Source organism: Berghia stephanieae, chromosome 7 (genome assembly GCF_034508935.2).
Source record: "Berghia stephanieae isolate SIO BIC M18660-M18661 chromosome 7, UCSD_Bste_1.3, whole genome shotgun sequence".
Lineage (NCBI taxonomy): Eukaryota > Metazoa > Mollusca > Gastropoda > Nudibranchia > Aeolidiidae > Berghia > Berghia stephanieae.
In genome coordinates, this window is record NC_088366.1 from 66,873,510 (window position 1) to 66,887,686 (window position 14,177).

The 14,177-nt window shown below is 34.3% G+C and overlaps 2 protein-coding genes across 2 annotated transcripts in view; one reads left to right on the forward strand and one right to left on the reverse strand.

Moving 5' to 3' along the window:
• The window catches only part of LOC144977685 (short transient receptor potential channel 7-like), a 35,821-nt gene extending 31,959 nt beyond the window's left edge, over window positions 1–3,862 (reverse strand). Inside the window, exon 1 of the mRNA XM_078923133.1 lies at window positions 3,574–3,862. The gene's annotated coding sequence lies outside the window, so the exon portion shown is untranslated. The remainder of the gene's footprint in view (window positions 1–3,573) is intronic.
• Window positions 3,863–5,347: 1,485 nt separating this feature from the next.
• On the forward strand, window positions 5,348–14,034 carry LOC144977679 (proteasome subunit beta type-5-like). The gene is made up of 7 exons (XM_078923123.1): window positions 5,348–5,518; window positions 6,649–6,796; window positions 7,615–7,726; window positions 9,050–9,149; window positions 10,998–11,027; window positions 12,919–13,123; window positions 13,701–14,034. The coding sequence occupies exons 1-7, from the start codon at window positions 5,375–5,377 to the stop codon at window positions 13,799–13,801; spliced, it is 840 nt and encodes a 279-aa protein (XP_078779249.1). The 5' UTR covers window positions 5,348–5,374; the 3' UTR covers window positions 13,802–14,034.
• The last annotated feature ends 143 nt before the right edge of the window (window positions 14,035–14,177 follow it).

Consider the following 14,177-nt stretch of genomic DNA (forward strand, 5'->3'; position numbering starts at 1 on the left):
CCCATGCCTCTGAGCCGCCGAACCATATATATTTATGCCATGGATTTAGGTAAAATACTCACAACATACGCCAGCCGGATTTAACGTACAAACATACCAAACAATACCCTGGTTGATGGAATTTAGTGAAAACTATTCATCACCAAAATGGCTGTTTAATAGCAATAACAAAGATCTTAGTGACGTCAACTTCATTCCTTCTATATTTGATCAAACATGATATAGAAGGAACGAAATTGACGTCACTGAGCTCTATGCCATTGTTTTTAGCCAGCCATTTTTATGAGTAGTTTTCACGAAATCGTATTAATCAGACTATATAAAAGTTTAAGGTTACACATAGTTGTTTTTTTTTCTGTGTTGATACGTTATATCTGGCTGATGGATGTTGTGAGGGTATTAGCTAAACACATAGCATCAATAAAATGCGTTCAATTATTCATTTTGGATCAATTTGCCCAAGGCGACGTCGATTAATCTGATGAAGTATAATGAGCATTTTATGGTGTGCAGTCAACGTGTTCATATATGCAGGTCTGACATCCGAACCCACTTATGGGCCTAGTTAAACTGGAGCTCACCGTGTTTGAAAATCAATAAATTTATTCTGTTTTCCATATGAGATTAGCGGAAGAGTAGCGTCCCTTGATTGGACGTCACCCATAGTCTGTGACGTCACCGGCGGAAAAGTTATTAGAGAGAGAACGTCATGTTGGTTGTGCGCATGCGTCTCTCGTCCTCATCTCATTCCCTATATGTGAACTCTAGAGAGTCAACATTGTTGTCATGGACAATATTTACGTCATTTTTTTTAGAATTCCATGACAACGATGAGCCCATGAGGAACTGGGTTATCAGACCTTCAAATAAGTACACGTCATGTGCAATGATTGAGAAAATTTTTCACGAATGTGATATCAGAGTGGCGTGTGGCTGTATCGTGACTTTTCTGGGGGTTTTTTAATTATAAAAAAGAAAGAAAGAAAGAAAGAAAGAAAAGCAATGACTTGAGATTTTATGTAAACGCAATTTGGAAACAATGAAAATGCTGAACGCTCTTGACCGGGGTCCAAACCTAACAACAGGACAGCTTAACATCCAGGGCGACAGATGAAGCCCGCAAGACGCTGTAGTTTGTTTTTGTTTTTCTTCTTCCGACAAAGAAAACCCAAATACCGGGAAGGTACTCATTTCACGCCAACCTGAGTGCAGTGAGAGAATGTGAGGAAAGACTTTCTGTTCTTCTGAGGATTCATGTTTTCAAGCCAGGGACATTGTAGTCTTATATCCACCTCTAGTGTCATAGCACAAAGACACCAACTCCCCCCCCCCATCTCTTTTAGTCTTTTGACTGGATAATAATAATAATAATAATAATAATAATAATAATAATAATAATAATAATAATAAATAATAATAATAATAATAATAATAATAATAATAATAATAATGATAATAATAATAATAATAATGATAATGATAATAATAATAATAATAATAATAATAATAATAATAATAATAATAATAATAATGATAATAATACTAATAATAATAATAATAATAATAATAATAATAATAGTAATAATGATAATGATAATAATAATAATAATAATAATAATAATAATAATAATAATAATAATAATATATAATAATAATAATAATAATAATGATAATAATAATAATAATAATAGTGATAATAATAATAATAATAATAATAATAATAATAATAATAATAATAATAATAATAATAATAGTGATAATAATCATAATAATAATAATAATAATAATAATAATAATAATAATAATAATAATAATAATAATAATAATAATAATAATAATAATAATAATAATAATAATAATAATAATATCGCCTCGTTCCAATGGAATTGCACACTGACCTCTAACCTCTTACTACTACACCATCAGTTCGTTCTGAAGAATAACAGAAAGAATCAACTTATCGAATAGACACCGAGAATCCATTTTTTTTCACAATACTTATTTATAGTGTGTGTGGCTCGTGGCTTCAAAACGATTTTATGTAGTGGTGATTCATACTGATGCTATACTTTTAGGTAAAATACTCACAACATCCGCCAGTCGGATATAAAGTACCAACACACAAACCTATGTGTAACCTTGAACGTGTATAGTCTGTTTAATACAGCTTTGTAGGAATCACTCATAAACATGGATGGCAAAATAAAAGCAACACCCCCCCCCCCCAAAAAAAAAAAAAAAAAAAAAAACCTGAGTGCCTTCAACTTCGTTCTATCTATATTTTACTGAGAACTAATCACTAACAAGCTGGCTAAAAGATCTATAATATAGATCCTGAAATATTAATTTGTAGTAAAAAAAAATTGAGTCCGGCATGGCGCTATGTGGTCTTCTGATATGACATTCGCTTTCGGATAGGATGGTCCTGGGTTCGAGCCTCACTCGGCGCATGAGTCCTTGGAAAAGTTCTTTCTTCACTCAATTTCTCTCACCGTACTCAGGTGTAAAATGAGTACCTGGCCGTTAACAGCGTTGTCTCTGTCCGAAAAAATATAATATCGCCTAACAGACGTCATGTAACGTCCTACGTGTTACGTGTTGATGTTGGCCAGGGACCCATTGTAAAGCGCTTTGAGCACGTTAAGTGGATATTGCTCTATGTAAAAGCTAAAGTTGTTTTGTTTTTTTCAAAGATGGAATACAGTGTGTATGAGACAGTGTCAGGCAAAGCAGATATAGAAGTAGATGAAAAAACAAAAACATTCCGAATAACCATCCTGCCTTGTCTGGGGTTCGAACCTCTGACCTCCTGATTACCAGGCCGACGTTTTTGAGTTTCGTTGTCAAGAATGAATATTAGACGAAGCAGATCTCATGACGGAACTCGAGTATTCAAATTAAAGATAGTCATTCAGAGTCATTCGGCCAATGGAGCCGGAGTTTATCCCGGTTTCTATAGCGCAAAACTGACAACAGCAATTTCTTGCTATCCTTTGGATAGGACGCTAGTCTACTTTCCGCCAAATCTAACAGACACAGCTATCCATTTACTGCTGGGTGGACAGAGGGGTCAGAAAAAAATCTCGCCTGCACCCGGGATCGATCTCTATCTGTCCCTTTGCGTGTGAAGCGAGTGCTCTACCAACTGAGCTATCGGGACCCCCAAACAAGAGTATAGCCTTGAGATGACAATGTTGTAATGGACGATATGGAGCGTCGGTTTGAGTTAGAGAGTAGCAGGAATTCCCCCTGACAATAATGAACACATTACAATTTGGGTCGTCAGACCTGTCTGTATTTACCTGCATGGTCAAGGGAGAGAAAAAAAAAAAAAGAAAAGAAAAGAAAACTAAACTTTTCTATATCACAATAACCACTAAACGTGCTCAAAGCGCTTTACAAGGGGTAAAATAAAAGAGGAAAAAATAAAGAAAAGAAAAAGAAGTAGACTGGAATAAAACAACCCCCCCCCCCTCCCCCCAAATAAATTTTTGAAAATTTATTTTAAAAATTAATTAATTAATTTGTTTAAAAAAACCAAACCCTCAAAGTTCTTATCATTTCTAAACTCACTTTTGAGAGTCAGATGAATCCCGAAACAACACCGTTTTGAGACGATGGGTCACATTTGTAAATTGTAAATTATAACCTTTTTTTTTTCTTATCTTGAATGAAATCTCTGCATTCTTGTTATATAATCACTTCACAATATTATTATATTTCATGAGTAAAAAAAACACACACACACACACATATATATAATCTTCCACTCTGCCTCCTGCTTATATAATATAACAATGTGGAACAAGTAACAGTAATAAATAACTGACTTGTCAATACAACTGCTATCCCGTCACTAGTCTATAATATAGTGGGGTGGCACCATTTTACGGCTCGTATTGGCGATCTCTCTCTCTCTCTCTCTCTCTCTCTCTCTCTCTCTCTCTCTCTCTCTCTCTCTCTCTCTCTCTCTCCTACTTTCTCTCTCTCTCTTCTCTCTCTCTCATTATATATATATATATATATATATATAATATATATATATATATATATATAGCTATCTATCTATCTATCTATCTATCTATCTATCTATCTATCTATCTATCTATCTATCTATTTATCTATCTATCTATCTATCTATCTATCTATCTATCTATCTATCTATCTGTCTATCTATCTATCTATCTATCTATCTATCTATCTATCTATCTATCTATCTATCTATTTATCTATCTATCTATCTGTCTATCTATCTATCTATCTATCTATCTGTCTATCTATCTATCTATTTATCTATCTATTTATCTATCTATCTATCTATCTATCTATCTATCTATCTATCTGTCTATCTATCTATCTATCTAGCTGTCTATCTATCTATCTATCTATCTATCTATCTATCTATCTATCTATCTGTCTATCTATCTATCTATCTATCTATCTATTTATCTATCTATTTATCTATCTATCTATCTATCTATCTGTCTATCTATCTATCTATCTGTCTATCTATCTATCTATCTATCTATTCTATCTATCTATCTATCTGTCTATCTATCTATCTATCTATCTATCTATCTATCTATCTATCTATCTGTCTGTCTATCTATCTATCTATCTATCTATCTATCTATCTATCTATCTATCTATCTATCTATCTATCTATCCATCTATCTATCTATCTATCTATCTATCTATCTATCTACAAAACCAAAGCAAACTAATTTCTGATATAACATAGTACACAAGGCCGACGTTCACATAAAAGCAGGCCTGCAGGAACGCACTTAGTCCTCGGACAAAGTCCTGTGAAAATTTATCATCTTTCAGGAAATGTCTGAAGACTGAGTTGTTCCGCGAGGCTTATTTTTCATAAAATAGATGTTGCTTTGATTCTGTTTTTTGTATGCATGCTTATTATGTATCATGTAGTGTCGTGATTTTTAATTTTGTTGTTTTTAAACATTTTTATTTTTATTTTTATTATGTAAAGCGCCGCAGAGCACGATTAACGTGGATGTTTAGGCGCTATATAAATTCATTATTTACTAAAAATTCATTATTTACTGATAACCAAACATAATTATGGACTTGATTAACCATTTCATTGTTGAACTGGACAATATTTCTCGTAGGTTTGAGAGTTTTTCCGTTACAACAATGAGCCCATAATAATGGACAGCACAAAAAGAGGGAGGAGAAGAAAAAAACCCAACTGTATACCTAATCATAATTTAATAAAGAGAATATTGCCTTTCCCTGCAGAAAGTAATGAGACGTGAATTAAGATTATTTTAATAATTCGAATAAAGAATTGTAAGATCTACGAAGCGGTTGTTATTTTGCCGATTCATTCAGTCTCTAAATTTTCAAGATGGCGTTAGCAAGTGTATGCGGCTTTCAGCAGAACAACAAAGATGCATATTTTGGGATTCAGTCATTCGAAGAAATGGGTGTACCTACGATAGACGATGCACTCCAGATGTCATCTAGATTCACCATCCCATGTGGTGCTGATGTAAGTTTAATTACTATGAAACAATTGAAATTCTCAATCTCAAGACAAGAAAGAGTCGCAGTTCAGTCTCAGTTGTGTCGGTGTCAGAGTCAGCAGAGGCCTCCTCAGCCCCAGTGTAGAGACAACTCATTTTTTGGGGGGCAATTTTGTTGATTTACCTTCTTTATTCATCCTTGCAGTTACAGATTGTCCCTATCGCTCACTGATTCTACCTACAAAAATAGCAGAACCACTCAGACTCAGACAATTATGAATGATAAGGTCGAATTCGAGTACTCAAACTCAATCACTCAATCATCAATCAACTTAAAATTAAAACCTTAAAATAAATAATTTCGACTTTATCATCGTAAGTATAGATCAAGATCTGAGCCTACCATGAGTATGAGCAAGGGCAAGACAGTTTGTTTTAAATGTATAGTAGTAGTGAGCCTCTACCCTCTACTCTCTAAAAAGAAGTTCGAAAAAGTGTAAGAGGAGTCATATTCAGTTCAGCAATCAATAATAATGTATTAATTAAGTATTTAAAATTTTAAATATATTCTTAATAAGAATCTTATGACTTATGGTTCATGATCAGAAAACTCTCTCTCCCCCCCCCTCTCTCTCTCTCTCTCTCTCTCTCTCTCTCTCTCTCTCTCTCTGCCACAAACCCCTCCCCAGTCATTTTTCACTATTGGAAACCTGGTCTCCAGTAAGTGCTGCAAGATGGACCTACCTCCCACACTGTATAAATGAATGCCCAGAGTACTAGTACATCATTCATTCTTTCCAAGTGACATGTGGAATTTACTCCTTTGTAAATTTTGAAATTTTATACTCACTGATAATTTCTCTGGATTATTAAGCCTCCAGAAATGTTTTGCTAATCTACTCCACTCACAGACACTTCACAATGTGATTAACTTTAATTATTGAAGATGCAACAGTTCTGGATGGGTTAAGATTGATAGAATATGTTATGACCCTAATTTATAATTGTTGCTGTTGCTGTAGAAACAAAAAATCAGAAAATTGATTCGCTTTACGAATTATATAGATTAATGATTGAATTTTTCTCTTTTGATTAAAGTTCCTAAAGGCTGATTTCAGTTTTAATATTAATATGTTGGAATTCTTTTTCATGTCAGGTTCAGGGCACTTTGAACAGGAACCTTGGATCCGATGACAGCAAAGTGAAAATCCAGTTTGATCACGGTACGACAACCCTGGCCTTCAAATATAAGAATGGCGTCATTGTGGCCGTGGATTCCAGAGCCACTGCAGGACCTTCTATTGGTAAATAGAATATTTTATCATTGAAAGTCCCTGTCACAAGTGGATCAAAGTATACAGCCTTTATGACTATGATCAAAGAAAACAGGAAAATTGACCAACGCCTTTCCATTTTGACCTTTTCGTGGTAGTATTTTTTTGTGCAGCTATGTGGTCTAGAGGTACCTTGGATCGGAAGGTTCTGAGTTTGAGGTCCACACTCTGGGCAGTATATAGTTGGTCCTTGGGAAGGGCTCTTTACTCTTATTCTCTCATATCGTACTCAGGTGTAAAATGAGTACCTGGTCGTTAACAGGGTCCTACATGTTAAGTTGGCTGTGAACCCATTGTAAAACGCTCCATATAATCTCCATAGGTATAACGACCCAAACAAAATTTAAATTGATTTACTTGTATAGAATTACACATCTATCCCTTTTACAGATTTAGTCTCTAGTGTTTTGGGGGTTTTTTAAATCCCCAAAATGGCCAAATTTAAGTTTTATAAATTCCAGTTTCAGATTTTTCAAAATAAATTTAAAAGGTTGTAATTACGTTATTTGTGTAAGAAATTGATACAGGACTGGCTACATCTGTCTTTAAGTTTAAGCATTAAAAGTGTTTATTCTTTTTTTTTAATTTGTAAAAGTTTTGCATTTGATGTTTAATGGTTTTTTTGGGGGTTTTTTCTGGTTACCCAGATTTTTGTTTTTGTAGCTAGTGGCAGGTTTATAATTATTTTGTTTTTCTTCGTAGTATGATTAACTCATAACTTTAGTATCTGTAGTCCAATAACTAATGTCAATGTCATACCATATCTCTGTTTTGTTTAATGTGATTAGAGTCCCAGACAGTGAAGAAAGTGATTGAAATTAACCCATATCTCCTGGGTACAATGGCTGGAGGTGCTGCAGATTGTATGTTTTGGGAGAGGGTGCTGGCTAAACAATGCAGGTTTGTGATTTTGAGTTAACTTCCCATTGTTTTGTTTGTTTTTTTGTTGTTGTCGTTCTTTTTTTTTTTTGTGGGGGGGCGGGGGTCATGAATCTTAGATTTGCTCAAACAAAAGAAATAGCTTTCGTAACTTGTTTGCCATACATCTCACTCATTATGATTTGACAATGTTGAAGGTCAAAATATATTGCATTTTTGGTAAGTGGTTTTTATAAATTAGACTTTCTTAACTTTAAAAGTTTAAGGGAAGACTGGAATATCCCAGGCGTGAGCCACAATGCAGTGCTGTGAAGTGACATGCTCAAAGCCCCACAGTGCGGTGGGTGATGGAACTTGGTCCCTTTTAGGTAAGAAGGAAAGACCGTACCACTGGGTCACTCTGCCCCCTCACAAGCCAGGAAACTATAACAAAGAGAAATACTATATGATCATTTTGAATTGTTTTCATTGTCTGTCATCTGCATTTTTCGGGTGGTTGGATGGGAGCATCACCCTTGAATCATATACCTATGATGTTCGCATGGGTGTACGATCCGATAGTGATGTCGTTTCTTCTTCTCTTTACTAGTCTATCCTGCTTCTTTGGTTTGTGACTGTATTTTTGACAGGGGATATTTTTTTTTCTGTAAATCTTCTGCCTGTTTGTTCTTGGTTATTTATAATTTAGCTTATGATATCTTTAGGTTATGATTTTGATTTACATTTGTACTATTTTTGTTAGATTGCTTGTTTTTTTGCTTCAGCGGTCTCTCATATAACCTCAATTGTGTTAGAAGAGACCTAAAGCAACAAACAAACAATCTGCATTTTTTGCGGCCGCAAATATCAGGGCGATCCGCAAATTTTGGCAAATTTCCCAAAATTGGCAAATCGTGGCAAATTTTGGGATAATTGGCAAATCACGTGGCAAATTTTGGGGAAAAAAAGAAACGGAAACAAAATTATTACGAAAAGAAAAGTGCGAAACTTGAGAAATGTTGCAGCTTTGCCTGGGCCCAAAACAAGGGAAGCTACGCTCTATGGATAATGATCCTTTAAAATCTTTGTAACAATGCTATTCACAGTCATTTCATTAAATTAATAAATGCAGCCTCCTTAAACGTAATAAATTGTCTTTTATAAATATTTTTTTCTGTATCGCATGTTAATTTTTACTGAAACGCTTAGTTCTCCTCGCAAATTTTTTGGCAATTTTCTTGGCAAATTTTGGGGTTTCTTTTGGCAAATTTTGGCAAATTGTAGGTCCCAATTTGGCAAAAAATGCAGATGACAGCATTGTATTGGTGTTGAAACCAATTAATTCGGTCTTGTTTATTTTCTCAGAGTTTATGAACTCCGTAACAAAGAGAGAATTTCTGTGGCTGCTGCCTCCAAACTGTTGGCCAACATTGTGTACGACTACAAAGGGATGGGCCTCTCTATGGTATGCACTACATTTACATGTTTTGGTTTTAAGGGTTTTACTAAGTTTGAGATTACCTAAAAGTCTCACCCAGACACCAGCACAAGATTCCACTAAGAGGAATACACTCAAATGTTTACAAATCACATGTTAAAAATAAAAAATAACAGTACATAACAGAGAGATGATTTACAAGGAAAAAAATATATCATCTCCCAAAGCTATAACTGTACATTTGACTGTTTCCCTCCCAGCCAAGGACTCCGGCCAGGGTTAGGACAGAACTAAGTAATCTCATTCCAAGACAATGACAGGAAGCAATTGGAAAACAGAAAAAAGGGTATAGCAGACGCTGCAAGTACCTCCCTGCCCAATGTGGGAGGTCATGAACCCCACCCCAGTACATTTCCATTATCATGATTGTAATGAATAAGGATTGATTCATTAGCATATATGCTGCTTACACCCATGAAATCTGATTTAAAAGGTTTTCAAATGGTTAGATTTAACACAATAAAAATGTTTGTTGTAACACTCTGGCAGGGAATTTGTTTTACAAAATACGTCAGGTGCGGTGACTTTGACTTTGCCTATTTGGAGTATTTTCAGGCTTGTTGCAGTTATTTCCCTTGTGAGAGGTCTTGCTTTTTCATCAAAAGAAATAACTATCATAATACTCAATATAATCTAACTTGTCCAAATCTATAAAGGCAAAGTTACCCCATTTGACAGTAGGTAAATTTCACTTGAAAGTGAATCTGATTCCAGAGTATACTAAACTCCTGTTTCATTGTCTTTTATTATCGTTGTTCATTTCTACAATAAGAATTAGGTACAATCTTGACTTGCAGAGAGTGCTAATCTAGATATATATTGTGCAGCTATGTGGTCTAGTGGTATGACACTCGCTTCCGGATCGGAAGGTCCTGGGTTCGAGCCTCACTCTGTGCATAGTTTATTCTTTGGAAAAGGCTCTTTACTCACATTCTCTCACTGTACTCGGGTGTTAAATGAGTACCTGGCCGTTAACAGCATTGTCTTTGTCAAAAAAAATTGTGATATCGCCTAACAGGCATCATGTCCCATCCTACATGTTAAGTGCCGCTGTTGACCAGGGACCCCTTGTAAAACGCTTTTTTAGCACATTTAGTAGATATTGCGCTATATAATAAAGCTCATTAAAAAAAAAAAATTTCGAGCTCATATATATATATTTTTTTAAAATGAGCTTTATTATATAGCGCAATATCTACTAAATGTGCTAAAAAAGCACACCTTTCTGTTACAGTACAGCATATATATATATATATATATATATATATATATATATATATATATATATATATATATATACATATACATATATAAAATAATATCTTGCTGCCCAATCGTTTATGAATCAGGTTGGGTGAATGTGAGAAAAATTTCAATCAGAGATGAATCCAGTCCATTTTGTTACGACCAATCAAGCCACAGGGTTTCATTGAAGGATGATAAAACTGTTAAAACATGCTGTACTGTAACAGAAATTGGAAAAATAACGAAAAGTATGGAATTGAAAGCTTCAATTTATTAAATGAAGACGGATACTGTTGACGTTTCGGGTTTCCCTGTTATCAACAAAATTATCTCATATTGTTTTATTAATAAAGGGGAAATCTAAAACTTCCACAGTATCTGTCTTCGTCTATAAATTGAAGCTTACAATTCCATACTCATAGTTATTTTTTCCTTCCAGCTTCAAGCAGCAACATTTTCATTATTCCGTATTCTCACAGAAATTGAAGCTATTACTATTAGTTTTAATTATGAATGTCATGATCCATTCTTGTCCTCACAGATAATTGTGTAATTTTATATTTCTAACAGGGTACCATGATTGTGGGATGGGATAAGAAGGTAAGATGAAATTTTATGATCTCATTTGGACTTGTTGAATTTATTTTTTAACCCTTTGAATTGCAATAAAACGATGTGAATTGTTTTATATTATTAATCATACCTGCCAACCCTTCCGCTTTTGGCGGAATCATTCCGATTTTCACCCTTCATTTCCGCCATTCCGCCAAAGTCTCTAAAATTCCGATTTTCAAAAATAATGACAATCAAAAGGAACATTAAAAAAAAAAAAAACACTCATAAGGAAAAGGTGAAAATAAAATTATACGTTTAACGAGTTTCAAAAGGGAGGTAAGTAGGAAAATTTATCACCCCACACACACACACACACACACACATACACACTTCCACCTCTAACACACGTGATTGTGTTGCCAGCTGTGCAAGAATCCAGTTTTCATGTGTTAAGTGGCAAAGTTGGTGGTAATTTTGAGAGAGAATTATCCATTAGTAAAATTTGGCGGTTTATAGTGCTAGGTTTTGGCACATGCTTGATTCTGGCGTCCTTTCATTGTCTTCTTCAGTCTTCAGCTGTTGGTCAGTTGTCAGTTGATTCAAAGTCGCACACATGCTATCATCGCTGGATTAATTTGTTGATTTTTTTCTCTTCTTTCAAATTCATTATTTCTCTTGGAGTTTATTGACTTAGCATTTTGTGACATTCATCAGTAGATTGTGTTTTTATTTAATCAGGTTTGAGAACAATCGGACAATTTTGTGTCGATATTAATATTTCAGTTACGATTACTCGACTTCGTTGACTTTGGACTCTGTTGTGATTTGTGTCTTTGTATTTGTGGGAACGATCTAAAAGCATGTCTAATCCAAAGAAACCTAGAATCATGCAGAAATACCGTCCTCTGTATGAAGAAAGATGGCCAGGAACAATTAAAGCATCTAGAACAGGGGATGAATTTGCATTTTGTTGCACATGCAACAATGACATTAGGATTAGTCACGGAGGTTCGCTTGCGTGTCATAGAAGGCGACTAAATAGCTTGACCATGGTGATGCAGTGATTGTGGTAAGTAAAATTACAAATTCCGATTTTTTTTGTCTCAAATTCCGATTTTTTGATATTTTGATTCCACTTTTGGAATGTGAAGGGTTGGCAGTTATGTATTAATGTATTGCTTGACATAAAGGTTATCTGTAAATTGTGAATAATGAAAATTTAAAAGGTATGGACAATTTTGAATTGCAATGTGCCGTAAAACCCTTAAAAACAAAAAACAAACAATGTAAAATGTCTCATGCCAGTTTAACGAGTCAGGTGTTACAAATTACCGATTAACTGCATTGTCAAGATTAGATTAGCTGAGAGTCTGTGGTTCGAATATCAGATTTCCTAGAAAGTTGATGGTTATCTTTTCTTATGAAACTTTATTGATTTATTAGGGAATGTTAAAATTTATGTAATTCTTGAAACAATTATCAAAAAAATTAATCCAAGTTAAGAATACTGGAATTGGGCCTTTTGATAATTTGATCAATTCTTTCAATTCTATCAATTCTATCAATTCTATCAATTCTTTCAATTCTTTCAATTCTATCAATTCTATCAATTCTATCAATTCTATCAATTCTTTCAATTCTTTCAATTCTATCAATTCTATCAATTCTTTCAATTCTATCAATTCTATCAATTCTTTCAATTCTATCAATTCTATCAATTCTATCAATTCTTTCAATTCTTTCTCTATAATTTTAATATGAATATTTTCACCCCAAATTTTTTTTCCATATAATTGTTGATGATTTTTTTAATCCTCAGCCTGCTTTGTAGCATTTTAAAAAATTCCTATTGTCAAACTGTGCATGGTAGAAAATAAGTCCTTGTTTTGATACTGACATGGCATTTCATACTTTATTCTTATTCTCATCAACCCAGGGCCCTGGACTGTACTATGTTGACAGTGATGGTGAGAGACTGACAGGAAAATTGTTTTCTGTAGGTTCTGGTTCTGTCTATGCTTATGGTGTGTTGGACAGTGGATACAAGTGGGAGTTATCCGATGAGGAGGCTTACGACCTTGGCAGGAGGTCAATCTACCATGCTACCCACAGAGATGCTTACTCTGGAGGCGTGGTCAACTGTGAGTTTACTTATTTTTAATCTGTTAACAATTTTTCTTGTCTTTAATTCTATTGTCTTAGCAAAACCATTGACTTGTCAAGACAGAAAGAAATCAAATATTAGTCATAGTCGTATTGTCACTTTATTCTAAATCCATCATTTCCCATGTGACATCTTTGATTTTGATGTTAAAGATTTATTCATCGGAAGATCAAAAAGTTACTCGTACTGGTTTCATGCGCCATGCTGGAGAAATTAATCTCACATTGTGAAGAGCACTTGGCTTGGTGAAGCTGGAAATGATTGAATCGTCTACCCCATTTCCAGTTGCCTACCAAAGACTTGAAAAATATGCACAATGGAATCTCATCATTTTGCCAACACTGCTGGACTAGAAAGATCGGATGCCTTTAAGCAAGGTTGACTTTATCATTCTTCAATGGAACACAATTCGATAACATTAAAATTAGGACAAACAAGAAGTGTTGAATTGAATCAGCTGTTTACCTTTGTATTGTCTTCCTTCAGATCTTAACTTTTCTTATTTTGAATTTACCACTAACTTAAAAATCTACTCTGTCTCCCTTCCCTTCCAGTATATCACATGAAAGAGACTGGCTGGGTGAAAATCTCTCAGACTGACGTCACAGAACTCCATTATCAATACAAGGAGCAAGATGCCAAGGCCAAGAAGTGATTTAGGATTTCATGTTTATATTTCATATTGGCTCTTGTTAGTACAATTGGTTGACTTGTGATTGTTTGAAGATGAATGTTAGGAGTGCATGTGTTTGTGTGTGAATGGGTGTGTGTGTGTGAGTTTTTGTATCTGTATGTTCATCGAGTATGGATTTATTATATAGATGATTGTTTTTTGGAAGAATTTTTTTTTTAAAACATGGTGTTCATAAATAAAATTTTCACCCTTTACCCATTGGTTTGTTAAACTTATATTTAATTTATTTCTTTTCCTGGCTCATTTTTTTGAATAGGAGAAAATTTACCTCCTTATGTGACGGGGGGTTCACTCTTTCTTTCCTTATCTACCCTTACCTTGTCTTTTGTCCCCTTCA

Excerpts from the sequence above, each read along its gene's own strand:
- LOC144977679 (XM_078923123.1), top strand. The coding sequence starts at position 5,375 with ATGGCGTTAGCAAGTGTATGCGGCTTTCAGCAGAACAACAAAGATGCA. Across the intron at positions 6,797-7,614 it reads CACTGCAGGACCTTCTATTG|AGTCCCAGACAGTGAAGAAA; the intron begins GTAAATAGAATA and ends TAATGTGATTAG. Across the intron at positions 11,028-12,918 it reads TTGTGGGATGGGATAAGAAG|GGCCCTGGACTGTACTATGT; the intron begins GTAAGATGAAAT and ends TCATCAACCCAG.